The sequence below is a fragment of the Palaemon carinicauda genome, chromosome 37, assembly GCF_036898095.1.
Source record: "Palaemon carinicauda isolate YSFRI2023 chromosome 37, ASM3689809v2, whole genome shotgun sequence".
In the NCBI taxonomy this organism is placed as follows: domain Eukaryota; kingdom Metazoa; phylum Arthropoda; class Malacostraca; order Decapoda; family Palaemonidae; genus Palaemon; species Palaemon carinicauda.
In genome coordinates, this window is record NC_090761.1 from 17,954,263 (window position 1) to 17,971,623 (window position 17,361).

At 42.9% G+C, this 17,361-nt stretch overlaps 1 protein-coding gene across 6 annotated transcripts in view; it reads right to left on the reverse strand.

Moving 5' to 3' along the window:
- Kap3 (kinesin associated protein 3) overlaps positions 1-17,361 on the reverse strand; it is a 146,583-nt gene that overhangs the window by 54,476 nt on the left and 74,746 nt on the right. For all 6 annotated transcript variants that reach the window (XR_011041518.1, XM_068360793.1, XM_068360792.1 and 3 more), the window contains exon 14: positions 16,201-16,393. Coding sequence is in view for 5 of the 6 variants with exons in the window: in XM_068360793.1 (XP_068216894.1) it covers positions 16,201-16,393 (193 nt within the window). In the remaining variant the exon portion in view is untranslated. The remainder of the gene's footprint in view (positions 1-16,200; positions 16,394-17,361) is intronic.

Below are 17,361 nucleotides of genomic sequence, written 5' to 3' on the forward strand. Positions count from 1 at the left end.
TGTTTGAAGGCCACTGAAGTAGCCACAGCTCTCACTTCATGTGTCCTTACCTTCAGCAAAGCAAGGTCTTCTTCCTTCAGATGAGAATGTGCTTCCCTAATCAGAAGCCTGATTTAGTAAGAAACTGAGTTCTTAGACATTGGAAGAGAAGGCTTCTTGATAGCACACCATAAGGCTTCTGATTGTCCTCGTAAAGGTTATGACCTTTTTAGATAGTACCTAAGAGCTCTAACTGGGCAAAGTACTCTCTCTAGTTCGTTCCCCACCAAGTTGGACAGGCTTGGGATCTCGAACGACTTAGGCCAAGGACGTGAAGGAAGCTCGTTTTAGCAAAAAACCGAGCTGCAAGGAACATGTAGCCGTTTCAGATGTGAAAACTATGTTCCTGCTGAAGGCGTGGATCTCACTTACTCTTTTAGCTGTTGCCAAGCACACGAGGAAAAGAGTTTTTAATGTGAGGTCCTTAAAAGAGGCTGATTGGAGAGGTTCAAATCTTGATGACATAAGGAACCTTAGGACCACGTCTAGATTCCAGCCTGGAGTGGACAACCGACGTTCCTTTGAGGTCTCAAAAGACCTAAGGAGGTCCTGTAGATCTTTGTTGGTGGAAAGATCCAAGCCTCTGTGGCGGAAAACCGCTGCCAACATACTTCTGTAACCCTTGATCGTAGGAGCTGAAAGGGATCTTACGTTCCTTAGATGTAACAGGAAGTCAGCAATCTGGGTTACAGTGGTACTGGTTGAGGAAACTGCATTGGCCTTGTACCAGCTTCGGAAGACTTCCCATTTAGACTGATAGACTCTGAGAGTGGATGTCCTCCTTGCTCTGGCAATCGCTCTGGCTGCCTCCTTCGAAAAGCCTCTAGCTCTTGAGAGTCTTTCGATAGTCTGAAGGCAGTCAGACGAAGAGCGTGGAGGTTAGGGTGTACCTTGTTTACGTGAGGTTGACGTAGAAGGTCCACTCCTAGAGGAAGAGTCCTGGGAATGTCGACCAGCCATTGCAGTACCTCTATGAACCATTCTCTCGCGGGCCAGAGGGGAGCAACCAACGTCAGCCGTGTCCCTTTGCGAGAGGCGAACTTCTGAAGTACCCTGTTGACAATTTTGAACGGCGGGAATGCATACAGGTCGAGATGGGACCAATCCAGCAGAAAAGCATCCACGTGAACTGCTGCTGGGTCTGGAATCGGAGAACAATACAACGGGAGCCTCTAGGTTATCGAGGTAGCGAACAGATCTATGGTTGGCTGACCCCACAGGGCCCAAAGTCTGCTGCAAACATTCTTGTGAAGGGTCCACTCTGTGGGGATGACCTGACCCTTCCGGCTGAGGCGATCTGCCATGACATTCATATCGCCCTGAATGAACCTCGTTACCAGCGTGAGCTTTCGATCTTTTGACCAGATGGGGAGGTCCCTTGCGATCTAGAACAACTTCCTCGAATGAGTCCCTCCCTGCTTGGAGATGTAAGCCAAGGCTGTGGTGTTGTCGGAGTCCACCTCCACCACCTTGTTAAGCTGGAGGGAATTGAAGTTTATCAAGGCCAGATGAACCGCCAACAGCTCCTTGCAATTGATGTGAAGTGTCCTTGCTCCTGATTCCATGTTCCCGAGCATTCCTGTCCGTCCAAAGTCGCACCCCAGCCCGTGTCTGATGCGTCCGAGAAGAGACGGCGGTCGGGTTTCTGAACAGCCAAAGGTAGACCTTCCTTGAGAAGAAAGCTGTTCTTTCACCACGTTAGAGTGGACCTCATCTCTTCGGAAACAGGAACTGAGACCGTCTCTAGCGTCATGTCCTTTATCCAGTGAGCAGCTAGATAATACTGAAGGAGGGGGAGGTGGAGTCTCCCTAACTCGATGAACAGGGCCAGCGATGAAAGTATCCCTGTTAGACTCATCCACTACCTGACTGAGCATCGGTTCCTTCTCAGCATGCTCTGGATGCATTCTAGGGCTTGGTAGATCCTTGGGGCCGACGGAAAAGCCCGAAAAGCTTGACTCTGAATCTCCATACCCAGGTAGACAATGGTCTGGGATGGGACGAGCTGGGACTCCTCTAAATTGACCAGGAGGCCCAGTTCCTTGGTCAGATCCATAGTCCATCTGAGATTCTCCAGACAGCGACGACTTGTGGGAGCTCTTAAAAGCCAGTCGTCTGACGGAGCCGGACACAAGATCATGGTACTGCTGCACAGTCTGTGAACTGTCAACCATGGGGAAGCGAGGAAGTACAGCGACAACCCGAAACTGTCTAGACTGTCTGGGTAGTACAGACAACTCCTTATCGGGTTGCTGAGGTTGCCGCACTGCGTCACAACAAGTCACCTCTGCTGGTTGTTGAACGTCTTCCCAGTGACACACTGACTCCGTAAACAAAAATCCTCTAACAAGGACTAAGCTTGGACTGCATGTCTTGCAACAAAGCTCAAGGTCTATGGGAGCAGGTGTGGCAACAGACGGGGTTAGCGACTGAAGCGGAACCATTACCCTCCCTGGAAGCATGTTATGCTTAAATAAAAGTCCATAGGAGGCTAAGCAGCTTAAGGCTCCTCTCCAAATGACAGAGTCCTCAAGGGAATATCAGAAGGAGGGAGAATAGCACTTTCTCATCTACAGGAACCATATCCGAGAAAAGCTAAGTTCTCTCAGTGAGGGTTTCACTGGTGCAAAAGCAGCAGACCAGAAGGCAACGTTATGAAACTGCTTGACAGTCTTGTGAGTTGGCAACAACCAAAGATGTGTGATTGAGGAGCATGCGGTAAGGTATGCAGAGCATGCTGTAAGGTATGCAGAGCATGCTGTATGCAGAGCATGCTGTAAGGTATGCAGAGCATGCTGTAAGGTATGCAGAGCATGCTGTAAGGTATGCAGAGCATGCTGTAAGGTATGCAGAGCATGCTGTAAGGTATGCAGAGCATGCTGTAAGGTATGCAGAGCATGCTGTAAGGTATGCAGAGCATGCTGTAAGGTATGCAGAGCATGCTGTAAGGTATGCAGAGCATGCTGTATGTAGAGCATGCTGTAAGGTATGCATGCTGCATGGCATGCGGCTTATGCTGCATGGGATGAGGCTCATGCTGCATGGGATGAGGCTCATGCTGCATGGGATGAGGCTCATGCTGCATGGGATGAGGCTCATGCTGCATGGGATGAGGCTCATGCTGCATGGGATGAGGCTCATGCCGCATGGGTTGAGGAGGATGCCGCATAGCATGAGGCTCCTGCCTCATGGGTTGAGGAGGTTGCCGCATAGCATGAGGCTCATGCCTCATGGGTTGAGGAGGATGCCGCATAGCATGAGGCTCCTGCCTCATGGGTTGAGGAGGTTGCCGCATAGCATGAGGCTCATGCCGCATGGGTTGAGGAGGATGCCGCATGGGTTGAGGAGGATGCCGTATAGCGTGAGGCTCCTGCCTCATGGGTTGAGGAGGTTGCCGCATAGCATGAGGCTCATGCCTCATGGGTTGAGGAGGATGCCGCATGGCATGAGGCTCCTGCCTCATGGGTTGAGGAGGTTGCCGCATAGTGCTGGAACCCGGCAACTCCCGATGCGGCAGCTCACGCATGAAAGCAGGAGGCGCAGCAAGAACATGCGTCTGGCAGGGTGGACTGCGCATCGGAGGTGGAGCTCTCACAGGTGGAGGGTGGGAGCAGGCAGCCGCAGTATCTGCTGAGCGCACAACCTCGACGGGTTGTAGGTTAACAGGCTGCCTTGTCAACCTTCCAGCATGATACTCCTGTATGAAGGAGCAAGCTGAGACTGTATAGTCTGCAGCATGGACCACTAGGGTCTATGAAAGACAACAACAAACGGAGCTACTGTCCGTTGTGACTGAGGGTCTAAAACAGCTGGTGCGGCAACAGACGGAGTTACTGCCTGTTGCGGTACCACCTTGCCTCTCTGGGAGGTGTGCAGTTGTCGTACTGCAGCAAGTCCGAACTGACCCAGTGGCTACACCTAGGCCGTTGGACTTGCGCGGAAGGGACCGACTTGCACTTAAAAGCTGCAAGATTTGGTCCATGGTTTCTGCGAGAAACCTCTTCCGCAGACGAGGAATAAATGGGCTCTCTCGTCTTTGTGTGGGTGGGGTGATCACGTCGGCAACGTGTGTAGATACACCCGAAACCACGGAGGGAAACGTCTGTTCGTCGATCAAGGCCTGATGAACCCATAAGTCCTTCGACATTACTTCTCCCCCTGGGCTTGGGAGCTTGTAAGAGGTCCCAGACTAGGCGAACAACTGGCACGAACAGACGAACCCTCGAACGCAACACTGTAACACTTTGCGCTTATCACTTTATCACTTTTGATTTTCTGTTTGCACTTATTTCACTGAACTCGAAACTTTAAGTGGTTTGTACCTGAAACATGCAATCCTATCCTTCATTAAAAGGTAGTAATTGCGAAAACAGAATTACAATGTAACAGAAAAACATAGTGAAAGATAAAGAATTCAGTGGCTGGAAAAGAGACTAAACACTAGATCAAATAAACTACGTTTAAAATCTCTCACCGCATAAAGCCTGGGAACAAGAATAAAACTCTAGAAACGTTTTACCTTCTTCCCCTATAGAGACTAGGGAGAAGAGCAAAAAACGATAACAACGTTACCCGCTTGAACGAAACGTTTATCCTCCTCTCTCTCCCTCCGTCTCTATCTCTTTCTCTCTCTCTTGACTCAGAACCTGAGAGATGAGCCCAATTATATATATCGTTAAAACATATTATTTGTTAAAGGAAAAAAACTGAAAGGTTTCCCAAATAAAAAGTTCCTTTATTAGAATTAAAACCATTTAAGCTAAGAAAGAATGAACAAAACGCTAGAATCGGTTTACTCTTACTGCAACGTGAAACCGTGAATACTCTCTCTCTATCGTAACGATAGAGCGCAAGTTGAACGTTCTGAACGTCAACAACTGCGGAGACAAAACAAAACGTTAGTTCAACTTTGAAAACAGTACGAGACTATCAAAGAAATTCTTTCAAAAACATTAAAATTAAAATAGCATAAAATCTTAACAGGAAAAACGATATGACGGGCTCAATGTTAATTAACTTCGGTTCCAAGTAATGACCGCCTACTATTAGGAAAGGTCGCATATAAACAAACATAAAAATTAATTTTTATAAGTTTATAATAAATGGAAGTTAATCGAAGAGGCCTATAAAAGGCGGAGAGATATAAAATAAATCTATAACTTTGTTAAGCAAAATTAAGAAAGAGAGTCTATACTCTCTTCGACACCAACACTTCCGTCTAAGGGAAGGGTCGGCCATTTAAAAGTGAAAGAGAGTTCATACTCTCTTCGTCACCATAATTAAATCAAATTAATTCCAAAAGCTTGCTAAGCTAATGATAAAGCTTCCTGAATAGCGAAGGCTAAACTCTAGAGCAAATACATCACCAAATCGTGAACAATAACTCCAGAATCAACAGCGTATCCAAGTAGGTCTAGCCGGTGGCACGACAGAGGAAAAATTGAGTTCTTGTTGACAAGAAGTACTTGAGTACCTGCTCACAGATGGCGCTGTTGTGTACACCCCCACCTGTATAGCGATCGCTGGCGTATCCCGACCGTAGATTTCTGTCGGGCAACAGAGTTGACAGCTACATGATCATCGGGTAAGATTAATATTGAAAAATTATGCTTACTTTATTGAAAATAAGCAATGACATTTTTGAGAGGCTAGCATTTTCTGTCTTAAAGTGCTATATATTGAAAAAGATTTCATGATTAACTATACATTGTGTATGTTAAGAGAAAGAGAAAATAGTAGTCACACCACAGAACTATACATGCTCAGGTAGCGATTTGGATATTAGACAGCTACAGTAGTAACAATTTCCTGATCTGAAAGTGCCCACTACAATCAATAAATGCTAGACATTAACTTTATTCACTTAATCTTAGTCCATTTCCTTGTAATTGATCTCTTCCTCACTCATATGCAATATGATAATTAATATGTTTTCTTCAACTTTGGAAGATAATTTCAAAAATTAGATAAGATAGTTTCCTCCCCTTATGCATGGTAGTTTGCCCAATATTAATGCTAATGATGGTCTTTCTTACTTGTCTAAAGATAACAACACCCAATGCTGGTATGATTCAAATACAGTACCTAGTAATAAAACAGGGAAAAAATTCAGGCAGACAATGGATTAACAAGTCTTAACTCTGGTAAGGCTCTGCAGCCATAGGAGCTGTTGTTAAAAGCAAAGTTGAAAATTGGATCAATGTAAAGTTTAGGAGGTTAAGACATTTAAACCGGATAAAGGCAGACAGCAAGGCAGCTGGAGCTGATGAGAGGCCGCAGAGTCATTTTTTGTATTACAGTCTGTAAAGCACGCTAAAATTGGTACCTTTTATGGATAGGTTTGCTTTTCTCATATTTCTTGTGTATTCTTATAGATTTTGGCCGTATTAGTTATGCTACCATTAGTAAACAATAGGACAATTAAGTTTTTTATTTGACTTTCCTCATTTCAATGATTTCTTTCTGTAATTGGCAACAGAACTTACGTGTTTGCTTTTTACTTAATTAATAAACTATTTTTTTTGGAGTTGAAAGTTCATTATTTGCTGTTGTGCTATTGTACTTTGTACCTTCGACTATATACACTGAAAAAGAAATTGGAAGGAATTTTGAAAATGTGTAGTTATCTAATGTCTACATTTCAGTGGTACGATCTATGTTATGAATGAAGGAGTGATTTAAATATGGCTTACCCTTGGGAAGAAAAAAATAAAGTTTTAGATGATTTAGACATATGACGAGAAGGAATGAGAAACAGCTTGTAAATAAGATGTGAATTTTGGACAGAAAGAGCACAGGACAAGGAGAGAATTCAATCCGTGTTTAATCTCCTAATCTATAACTTTTACTATGAAGTCAAAGTTAGTATACACTTTGGTGTATACACCACCCTTTCAATTCCTCCCCATTTTTCAGTATAAAGATGCTGCGGCATAGGGTATTTATCTCAAGGTATGTTAAGAATACAATCACTTTCATACGTGAATTCAAAATTATACACCACAATTTTAGGAAAAACAATTTTAAATACTGTAAATTTAATTTCATAATGGTTGCTGAGAGCCCTTGAGAACCATCAGCTGAGCTTTGACAGCATGATGGCACTTTTTATACTTATGTACAATCATTTACATTTCTTAGATAATTGCAATTTACACTTGTTTTCAAAAGAATTTTTATTACTTTTGCTGACTAATTTTGTGTAGAATGTTTGGTAGGTAATCCGGTAAGAGTGGTAATGAAGGTAATACTGCTAAATATTATAGAAAATCTATTTATTTAGAACAAAAACTCAATATTGAAGAATTACCACTACAATAAAATCCAAGAAACTATTAAAGAAGCCATGGGTATGAGTGAATAGAGACTGCAAACATTTCAGGAGTTGTAACAAAATTAGGTGCTATTTTGGTATGTGATCTCAAAGTCATGCTTTTACTTTGGTATGTGATCTCATCCGATAGTAGCGATCTCACTTCACTTTACAGCAAAGCAAGAACCATTAAATCTTATAAAAAACTATGGAGCGTTCAACAACAGTGCTAGAGAAAGACTGTTTTGTGGAAATGACTATGACCATGAAATGAGTCAATGGCCTTGCTTAATATTTATTCACTTCAAAGGAGGATTTTTTGTAGTTTATATTATTTTTTGTGTGTGACTGACTGAGTCCTGTAACCTGTTCCTGAAGATTTGTATTCATATGTGTATACAATATGTGAATTATTCAATTTTTCAAAGCATTGTATAATCCAGTTAGTGTATGATTGAAATGAAAAGGGATACTAGTTTTTTCTTGCAATAGAAATTTTCTTATTGATGTACAGTAATTAACTTTTTTTTGTAATAAACTATTTTTTTTATTCTTTTTTTTCCTTTACACCTCCACCCAGAAGGTGTTTACATTACAGCCTTTCATTAAGCAATAACATTATTTATTTTCTTCTAATGTTCAATTACCTTTGAATAAAAAAACCTCCTACCTTGAAATATAGCTGACGCTATTCATATTGGACTCCATGCACGCCAGTAATAAGTGAGATGGCTTACCTCTAGAAATATATCAAGCAACTACAGTTCTAGCTGGGTCCCCTTGCCCAGTATGAAATCAAGGGGTGGTGCCTAGTACCCAATTCATCCTTGATTGTTAACTTTTTTTTGCCTAGATTTCTGGGTATTCCACTGTATTATCTTTTTGAGTAGTGAACGTTGGAGTGTGGTCGGCATTTAGACACTAGGCAGTCTGCATGCTACATCTGGCCACAGTCTTCAAACAACTACAATGCCATAAATGACATTGCATAACAAAGCAGCACCCAAAATTAAAGCAAGTGTTAAGGCTGGTATCCCTTAACTGTACAAATGATATTTGAAGAGCCTACATCTCACTACAAAATTTTTTTTTAAAAAAACCCTTCAGCCCTAAACTTCATTTCGATTTTCCTCTACTTTTCATTTAGCTGCTTTGTTCTCATCTAGCCATTTAATTTTTACCTTTAATTGAAAAACAAAGCTTTTAGGCAAGAAGTATGACAGTCTAGATAAATGATTAGAAAATTCATTAATACTGTATAATAATAGCAATTGTGGTGATGATATTCTAGGTCAGCAAACCAATCCTGATCACCCATGACATGAAGGGATTGGCTGGAAGAGGAAAGATGACATAAAGAAAGGGGAAAAGTTTTAGGAGAGAAAGGGAGTGTGAAATATAATGAAACTGGAGGGAAAAAAAAGAAAGTGACATGCCACTGCCACAAGAAGCAAAGTACTGACACAAATACCATTAATTACTGGGGTATGGCAAGCATGCATATTGGACATAGCAATAGGCAATCAAGAATCCAAAACAACAAATGGATCCTTATCTACTCCATAAAACAGATATATTTTATATGTATTGAGGATGTTTGATAAGAGAGAAAAAAAGGAAGGGATAAAAATGACAGAACTCTTTTTTTTTCTTTCTTTTTTATCCATTCAAAGTAATAACTGTCCTTGTCTTAAAAGTACAGCTCAAGACAGTCAATAAGTGAAGACAACCCTAAATTGATGAATTTCACTCAACATTAGTATGAAAGTCAAAGTCCTTTGCAAAAATTTTAGTCCTATACACTACATAATTCAATAAAAATAATAATTATAACGTCTGCATTTGCACTCTGTACATGCAGTATGGTATATCATGAAAAATGTTATTTTCATTAGTAAAATAAATTTTTGAATATACTTACCCGATAATCATGTAGCTGTCAACTCCGTTGCCCGACAGAATTCTACGGAAGGGATACGCCAGCGATCGCTATACAAGAGGGGGGTGTACTCACAAGCGCCACCTGTGGCCAGGTACTGCAGTACTTCTTGTCAACACCACCTCAATTTTTCCTCGGTCCACTGGTTCTATGGGGAGGAAGGGTGGGTCAATTAAATCATGATTATCGGGTAAGTATATTCAAAAATTTATTTTACTAATGAAAATAACATTTTTCAATATTAATCTTACCCAATAATCATGTAGCTGATTCACACCCAGGGAGGTGGGTGAAAACCAGTGTACATGTATATCAAGAAGCTAAGTATCCCGTATTTCATATTATCAGTTATTCAAAATAACAATGAAATTATAAGTACCTGGTAAGGAAGTCGACTTGAGCCATTACTCTGCCTTAAATAAGTTCGTCTTCCTTACTGAGCGCAACGTTCCTCTTAGGAGGCTGAACAACTCTAAGGTGCTGAAGTATCAAGGGCTGCAACCCATACTAAAGGACCTCATCACAACCTTTAACCTCGGCGCTTCTCAAGAAAGAATTGACCACCCGCCAAATCAACAAGGATGTGGAAGGCTTCTTAGCCGACCGTACAACCCATAAAAAGTATTCAAGAGAAAGGTTAAAAGGTTATGGGATTATGGGAATGTAGTGGCTGAGCCCCCGCCTACTACTGCATTCGTTGCTACGAATGGTCCCAGGGTGTAGCAGTACTCGTAAAGAGACTGGACATCTTTGAGATAGAATGATGCGAACACTGACTTGCTTCTCCAATAGGTTGCATCCATAACACTCTGCAGAGAACGGTTCTGTTTGAAGGCCACTGAAGTAGCCACAGCTCTCACTTCATGTGTCCTTACCTTCAGCAAAGCAAGGTCTTCTTCCTTCAGATGAGAATGTGCTTCCCTAATCAGAAGCCTGAATAGTAAGAAACTGAGTTCTTAGACCTTGGAAAAGAAGGCTTCTTGATAGCACACCATAAGGCTTCTGATTGTCCTCGTAAAGGTTAAGACCTTTTTAGATAGTACCTAAGAGCTCTAACTGGGCAAAGTACTCTCTCCAGTTCATTCCCCACCAAGTTGGACAGGCTTGGGATCTCGAACGACTTAGGCCAAGGACGTGAAGGAAGCTCGTTTAGCAAAAACCGAGCTGCAAGGAACATGTAGCCGTTTCAGATGTGAAAACTATGATCCTGCTGAAGGCGTGGATCTCACTTACTCTTTTAGCTGTTGTCAAGCACACGAGGAAAAGAGTTTTTAATGTGAGGTCCTAAAAAGAGGCTGATTGGAGAGGTTCAAATCTTGATGACATAAGGAACCTTAGGACCACGTCTAGATTCCAGCCTGGAGTGGACAACCGACGTTCCTTTGAGGTCTCAAAAGACCTAGGGAGGTCCTGTAGATCTTTGTTGGTGGAAAGATCCAAGCCTCTGTGGCGGAAAACCGCTGCCAACATACTTCTGTAACCCTTGATCGTAGGAGCTGAAAGGGATCTTACTTTCCTTAGATGTAACAGGAAGTCAGCAATCTGGGTTACAGTGGTACTGGTTGAGGAAACTGCATTGGTCTTGTACCAGCTTCGGAAGACTTCCCCTTGAGACTGATAGACTCTGAGAGTGGATGTTCTCCTTGCTCTGGCAATCGCTCTGGCTGCCTCCTTCGAAAAGCCCCTAGCTCTAGAGAGTCTTTCGAAAGTCTGAAGGCAGTCAGACGAAGAGCGTGGAGGTTTGGGTGTACCTTCTTTACGTGAGGTTGACGTAGAAGGTTCACTCCTAGAGGAAGAGTCCTGGGAATGTCGACCAGCCATTGCAGTACCTCTATGAACCATTCTCTCGCGGGCCAGAGCGGAGCCAACCAACGTCAGCCGTGTCCCTTTGCGAGAGGAGAACTTCTGAAGTACCCTGTTGACAATCTTGAACGGCGGGAATGCATACAGGTCGAGATGGGACCAATCCAGCAGAAAAGCATCCACGTGAACTGCTGCTGGGTCTGGAATCGGAGAACAATACAACAGGAGTCTCTAGGTTATCGAGGTAGCGAACAGATCTATGGTTGGCTGACCCCACAGGGCCCAAAGTCTGCTGCAAACATACTTGTGAAGGGTCCACTCTGTGGGGATGACCTGACCCTTCCGGCTGAGGCGATCTGCCATGACATTCATACCGCCCTGAATGAACCTCGTTACCAGCGTGAGCTTTCGATCTTTTGACCAGATGGGGAGGTCCCTTGCGATCTAGAACAACTTCCTCGAATGAGTCCCTCCCTGCTTGGAGATGTAAGCCAAGGCTGTGGTGTTGTCGGAGTCCACCTCCACCACCTTGTTAAGCTGGAGGGACTTGAAGTTTATCAAGGCCAGAAGAACCGCCAACAACTCCTTGCAATTGATGTGAAGTGTCCTTTGCTCCTGATTCCATGTTCCCGAGCATTCCTGTCCGTCCAAAGTCGCACCCCAGCCCGTGTCTGATGCGTCCGAGAGGAGACGGCGGTCGGGTTTCTGAACAGCCAAAGGTAGACCTTCCTTGAGAAGAAAGCTGTTCTTACACCACGCGAGAGAAGACCTCCTCTCTTCGGAAACAGGAACTGAGACCGTCTCTAGCGTCATGTCCTTTATCCAGTGAGCAGCTAGATGATACTGAAGGGGGCGGAGGTGGAGTCTCCCTAACACGATGAACAGGGCCAGCGATGAAAGTGTCCCTGTTAGACTCATCCACTACCTGACTGAGCATCGGTTCCTTCTCAGCATGCTCTGGATGCATTCTAGGGCTTGGAAGATCCTTGGGGCCGACGGAAAAGCCCGAAAAGCTCGACTCTGAAGATCCATACCCAGGTAGACAATGGTCTGGGATGGGACGAGCTGGGACTCCTCAAAATTGACCAGGAGACCCAGTTCCTTGGTCAGATCCATAGTCCATCTGAGAATCTCCAGACAGCGACGACTTGTGGGAGCTCTTAAAAGCCAGTCGTCTGACGGAGCCGGACACAAGATCATGGTACTGCTGCACAGTCTGTGAACTGTCAACCATGGGGAAGCGAGGAAGTACAGTGACAACCCGAAGCTGTCTAGACTGTCTGGGTCGTACAGACAACTCCTTATCGGGTTGCTGAGGTTGCCGCACTGCGTCACAACAAGTCACTTCTGCTGGTTGTTGAACGTCTTCCCAGTGACACACTGACTCCGTAAACAAAAAATCCTCTAACAAGGACTAAGCTTGGACTGCATGTCTTGCAACACAGCTCAAGGTCTATGGGAGCAGGTGTGGTAACAGACGGGGTTAGCGACTGAAGTGGAACCATTACCTTCCCTGGAAGCATGTTATGCTTAAATAAAAGTCCATAGGAGGCTACGCAGCTAAAGGCTCCTCTCCAAATGACAGAGTCCTCAAGGGAATATCAGAAGGAGGGAGAAAAGCACTTTCTCATCTACAGGGACCATATCCGAGAAAAGCTAAGTTCTCTCAGTGAGGGTTTCACTGGTGCAAAAGCAGCAGACTAGAAGGCAACGTTATGAAACTGCTTGACAGTCTAGTGAGTTGGCAACAACCAAAGATGTGTGACTGAGAAGCATGCGGTAAGGTATGCAGAGCATGCTGTATGCAGAGCATGCTGTATGTAGAGCATGCTGTAAGGTAAGCAGAGCATGTTGCATGGCGTGTAACATTTCTCAGAAATTCCATGACCAGTGCTAGATTGAGTAATATCGCATTACTGTTCATTGAAAGTGCACGTGCCGAGGGAATTGATTTAGACTGTTTTGTTGATGAATTTGATAGCCGGCATGATAATCGTAGAATTAAGCTGCACTAAATATACGTACTATAATCTACTTCACCTCAGGAAAGGGAAACTCGCCCTGTTGGCAACACTGCATTACTTCATGCATGCTTGCATGGGGTTTTAATATCAACATAATATTTACATTACATTCATAACTCATGATTCATTTTTGTTTTGAAGATATTTTTGCCATATTTTTGCGAATTTGTTAAAAATATATTGCAAGGAATACATATATATTTTTTTTAAGTAATACGAATAACCTCCATTATCATAATGTTTGTGTAGGCATACATGTATATGTTTTACAAATGCAAGTTATGAAAGTAATGAGGTGTTATTATTGTCATTTGTTATTTCAAAGTTGAATGGGAAGAGGCTCAAGCTGAGGAGAAAGTGGCAGATGCATGCGTTGAGGTGGCTGACTCATAGCATGAGGTTCCTGCCTCAAGAGTTGCGCTTGCCTCAAGGGTTGAGGTGGCTGCGCAGAGAGAGGCTCTTGACTCACGAGTTGAGGTTCTTGAGGTGTGAGCTGCGAGAGTTGAGGTGGCGGCTGCGCAGAACGCGGCTCCTGTCTCACGAGTTGAGGTTCTTGAGGTGCTTGCCTCGAGAGTTGAGGTTGCAGCTGCGAGAGCTGAGGTGGCTGCCTCAAGGATGGTAGAGGTTGTCGTACCTCAAGAGGTTGCTGCCTCGAGGATGGTCTTACTGCAAGAAACTCTTGTCTCAAGGGAAGAGGAGGTTGTAAGGCATAAGGCTCCTGCCCCCATTGTTGAGGAGGTTGCTGCGTGGTAAGAGGCTCCAGCCTCAAGGAAAGTGGAGGTTGCTGCACAGCGCTGGTATCTGGCAACTCCCAACGCGGCAGCTCACGCATGGAGGTAGCTAGAGGAACCTCAACCTCATACGTCTGGCAGATTGTACTGCGCAGAGGGGGAGGAGCGTTCGCAGGGGGAGGTGTATTAACCTTCTCTGCCTGAAACTCCTGCATCAACACCGCAAGCTGAGACTGCATTGTCTGCAGTATAGACCACTAGAGTTTAAGAAAGACAACAACAAACGGAGCTACTGTCCGTTGAGACTGAGGGTCTAAAACAGCTGGTGCGGCAACAGACGGAGCTACTGCCTGTTGCGATACCACCTTGCCTCTCTGGGAGGTGTGCAGTTGTCGTACTGCAGCAAGTCCGAACTGACCCAGGGCTAATGGCTACACCTAGGAGTTGGACTTGTGCGGAAGGGACCGACTTGCACTTAAAAGCTGCAAGATTTGGTCCATGGTTTCTGCGAGAAACCTCTTCCGCAGACGAGGAATAAAAGGGCTCTCTCGTCTTTGTGTGGGTGGGGTGATCACGTCGGCAACGTGTGTAGATACACCCGAAACCACTGAGGGAAAACGTCTGTTCGTCGATCAAGGCCTGCTGAACCCATAAGTCCTTCGACATTACTTCTCCCCTGGGCTTGGGAGCTTGTAAGAGGTCCCAGACTAGGCGAACAACTGGCACGAACAGACGAACCCTCGAACGCAACACTGTAACACTTTGCACTTATCACTTATCACTTTTGATTTTCTGTTTGCACTTATTTCACTGAACTCGAAACTTTAAGTGGTTTGTACCTGAAACACGCAATTCTATCCTTCCTTAAAAGTTAGTAATTGCGAAAACAGAATTACAATGTAACAGAAAAATCTAATGAAAGATAAATAATTCAGTGGCTGGAAAGAGACTAAACACTAGATCAAATAAACTATGTTTAAAATCTCTCACCGCATAAAGCTTGAGAACAAGAATAAAACTCTAGAAACGTTTACCTTCTTCCCCTAAAGAGACTAGGGAGAAGAGCAAAAACGATAACAACGTTACTCGCTTGAACGAAACGTTTATCCTCCTCTCTCTCCCTCCGTCTCTATCTCTCTCTCTCTCTTTCTCTTGACTTAGAACCTGAGAGAAGAGCCCAATCATATATATCGTTAAAACATATTATTGTTAAAGGAAAAAAACTGAAAGATTTCCCAAATAAAAAGTTCCTTTATTAGAATTAAAACCATTAAGCTAAGAAAGAATGAACAAAACGCTAGAAACGGTTTACTCTTACTGCAACGTGACACCGTGAAAATTCTCTCTCTATCGTAACGATAGAGCGCAAGTTGAACGTTCTGAACGTCAACAACTGCAGAGACAAAACAAAACGTTAGTTCAACTTTGAAAACAGTACGAGACTATCAAAGAAATTCTTTCAAAAACATTAAAATAGCATATGTTAACAGGTAAAACCGAAATGACGGGCTCAATGTTAATTAACTTCGGTACCAAGAAAAGACCGCCTACTATTAGGAAAGGTCGAATATAAACAAATATAAAAATTAATTTTAATAAGTTTATAATAAAAGGAAGTTAATCGAAGAGGCCTATAAAAGGCGGAGAGATATAAAATAAATCTATAACTTTTGTTAAGCAAAATTAAGAAAGAGAGTCTATACTCTCTTAGACACCAACACTTCCGTCTAAGGGAAGGGTCGGCCATTTAAAAGTGAAAGAGAGTTCATACTCTCTTCGTCACCATAATTAATCAAATTAATTCCAAAAGCTAGCTAAGCTAATGATAAAACTTCCTGAATAGCGAAAGCTAAACTCTAGAGCAAATACATCACCAAATCGTGAGCAAAAAACTCCAGAATCAACAGCGTATCCATGTAGGTCTAGCCGGAGGCACGACAGAGGAAAAATTGAGGTGGTGTCAACAAGAAGTACTGCAGTACCTGGCCACAGGTGGCGCTTGTGAGTACACCCCCCTCTTGTATAGCGATCGCTGGCGTATCCCTTCCGTAGAATTCTGTCGGGCAACGGAGTTGACAGCTACATGATTATCGGGTAAGATTAATATTGAAAATTTGGAAATATTTAAGAAAATACAAGGAAGTTTTTAATAGATTCATGAAATATTTTAATCCTTATGAAGGAGCTCAAGGTAAGTACTCCGTGTTGGAACAAACACGATTTGCATTAGGGATACAACAAATAAAGTAAGATTTTGTATGGAGGAACACACTACAAAGTATACGTCAATAGAAAGTTACAGGAATTAAGAAATATTTTCTGATAGAGAGAGAGATGGGAGAGGGGGCATACCTGAATATAATCCCTGGTGATCTAAAACATCGGAATGATGGAGGAAAGAGTGACCGAGTCCTTCGCCACCGGCCATCTCTTCTCCGCCCATTGTGTCAATATTCTCTGCCTCTTCTACCATATCAAGCCACTGGCTGTTGTACCACCGAAACTTGTGACACTGGATCCTCACAGCATAGTCTTCATCATTTTCCTGTAGACATACACAACTGGATTGTTATACATCCATGCTAACACTCATATATAATTCCTTACTATACTTTATATGATAAGGATTCTACAACAAATTGGCAAACATACATCCCTTACTTTTCCCACACCACATAAGATATATTCTATAAAAGACATATCCAGATGAAAACTAATGAAATACCCTTCAAATTAAGTAATTCTCATCATAAGAGTGACATTACTTTCTCATTCGTCAGAGGTTCTGTTTTTCCTAGTCACTTCAATACAGTGGTACAAGACCACCTGCTAGAATGCCAGGTCATGGGAAAGAGTACCCTGCAAGATAGTGAGATACCCAAGAATATAGTTGAAAGCAGGATCTCTATAAATTCTTCTACCCTTCACACAAGGCAGTGAAGCTACACAATAGCAGAAGAGGCTTATGAGCTGAATATATTAAACAAAATGACATTGTTATGCAAGGTAATTTTCTTCTGTCATTTAATTGCTTTGCAACTACATATAATCTATTATCATGTGACAGAGTTTACTGCCTTATATGCTAAACTTAAATAATAAACTGTGATTATGCTTATGTTTTCATGTTTATAATGATGATGATGATAATTAAACTATTATTTTGCTTACCAAATACCTATATAAAACACTAATAATCATCATCATCATCATCATCGTTGTCGTTGTTATCATTATTACTACTACAACCCTGGTTGGAAAACCAGGATGATATAAGCCAAGGGGCTCCAATGGGGAAAATAGTCCTGTGTGGAAAGGAAACAAGGAAAAATAAAATATTTTTAGAAGAGTAACAACATTAAAATAAATATCTCCTATATAAACTATAAAAACTTTAACAAAACAAGAGGAAGAGAAATAAGATAGAATAGTGTGCCCGAGTGTATCCCCAAGCAAGACAACTCTAACCTGAGACAGTGGAAGACCATGGTACAGAGGCTATGGCACTACCCA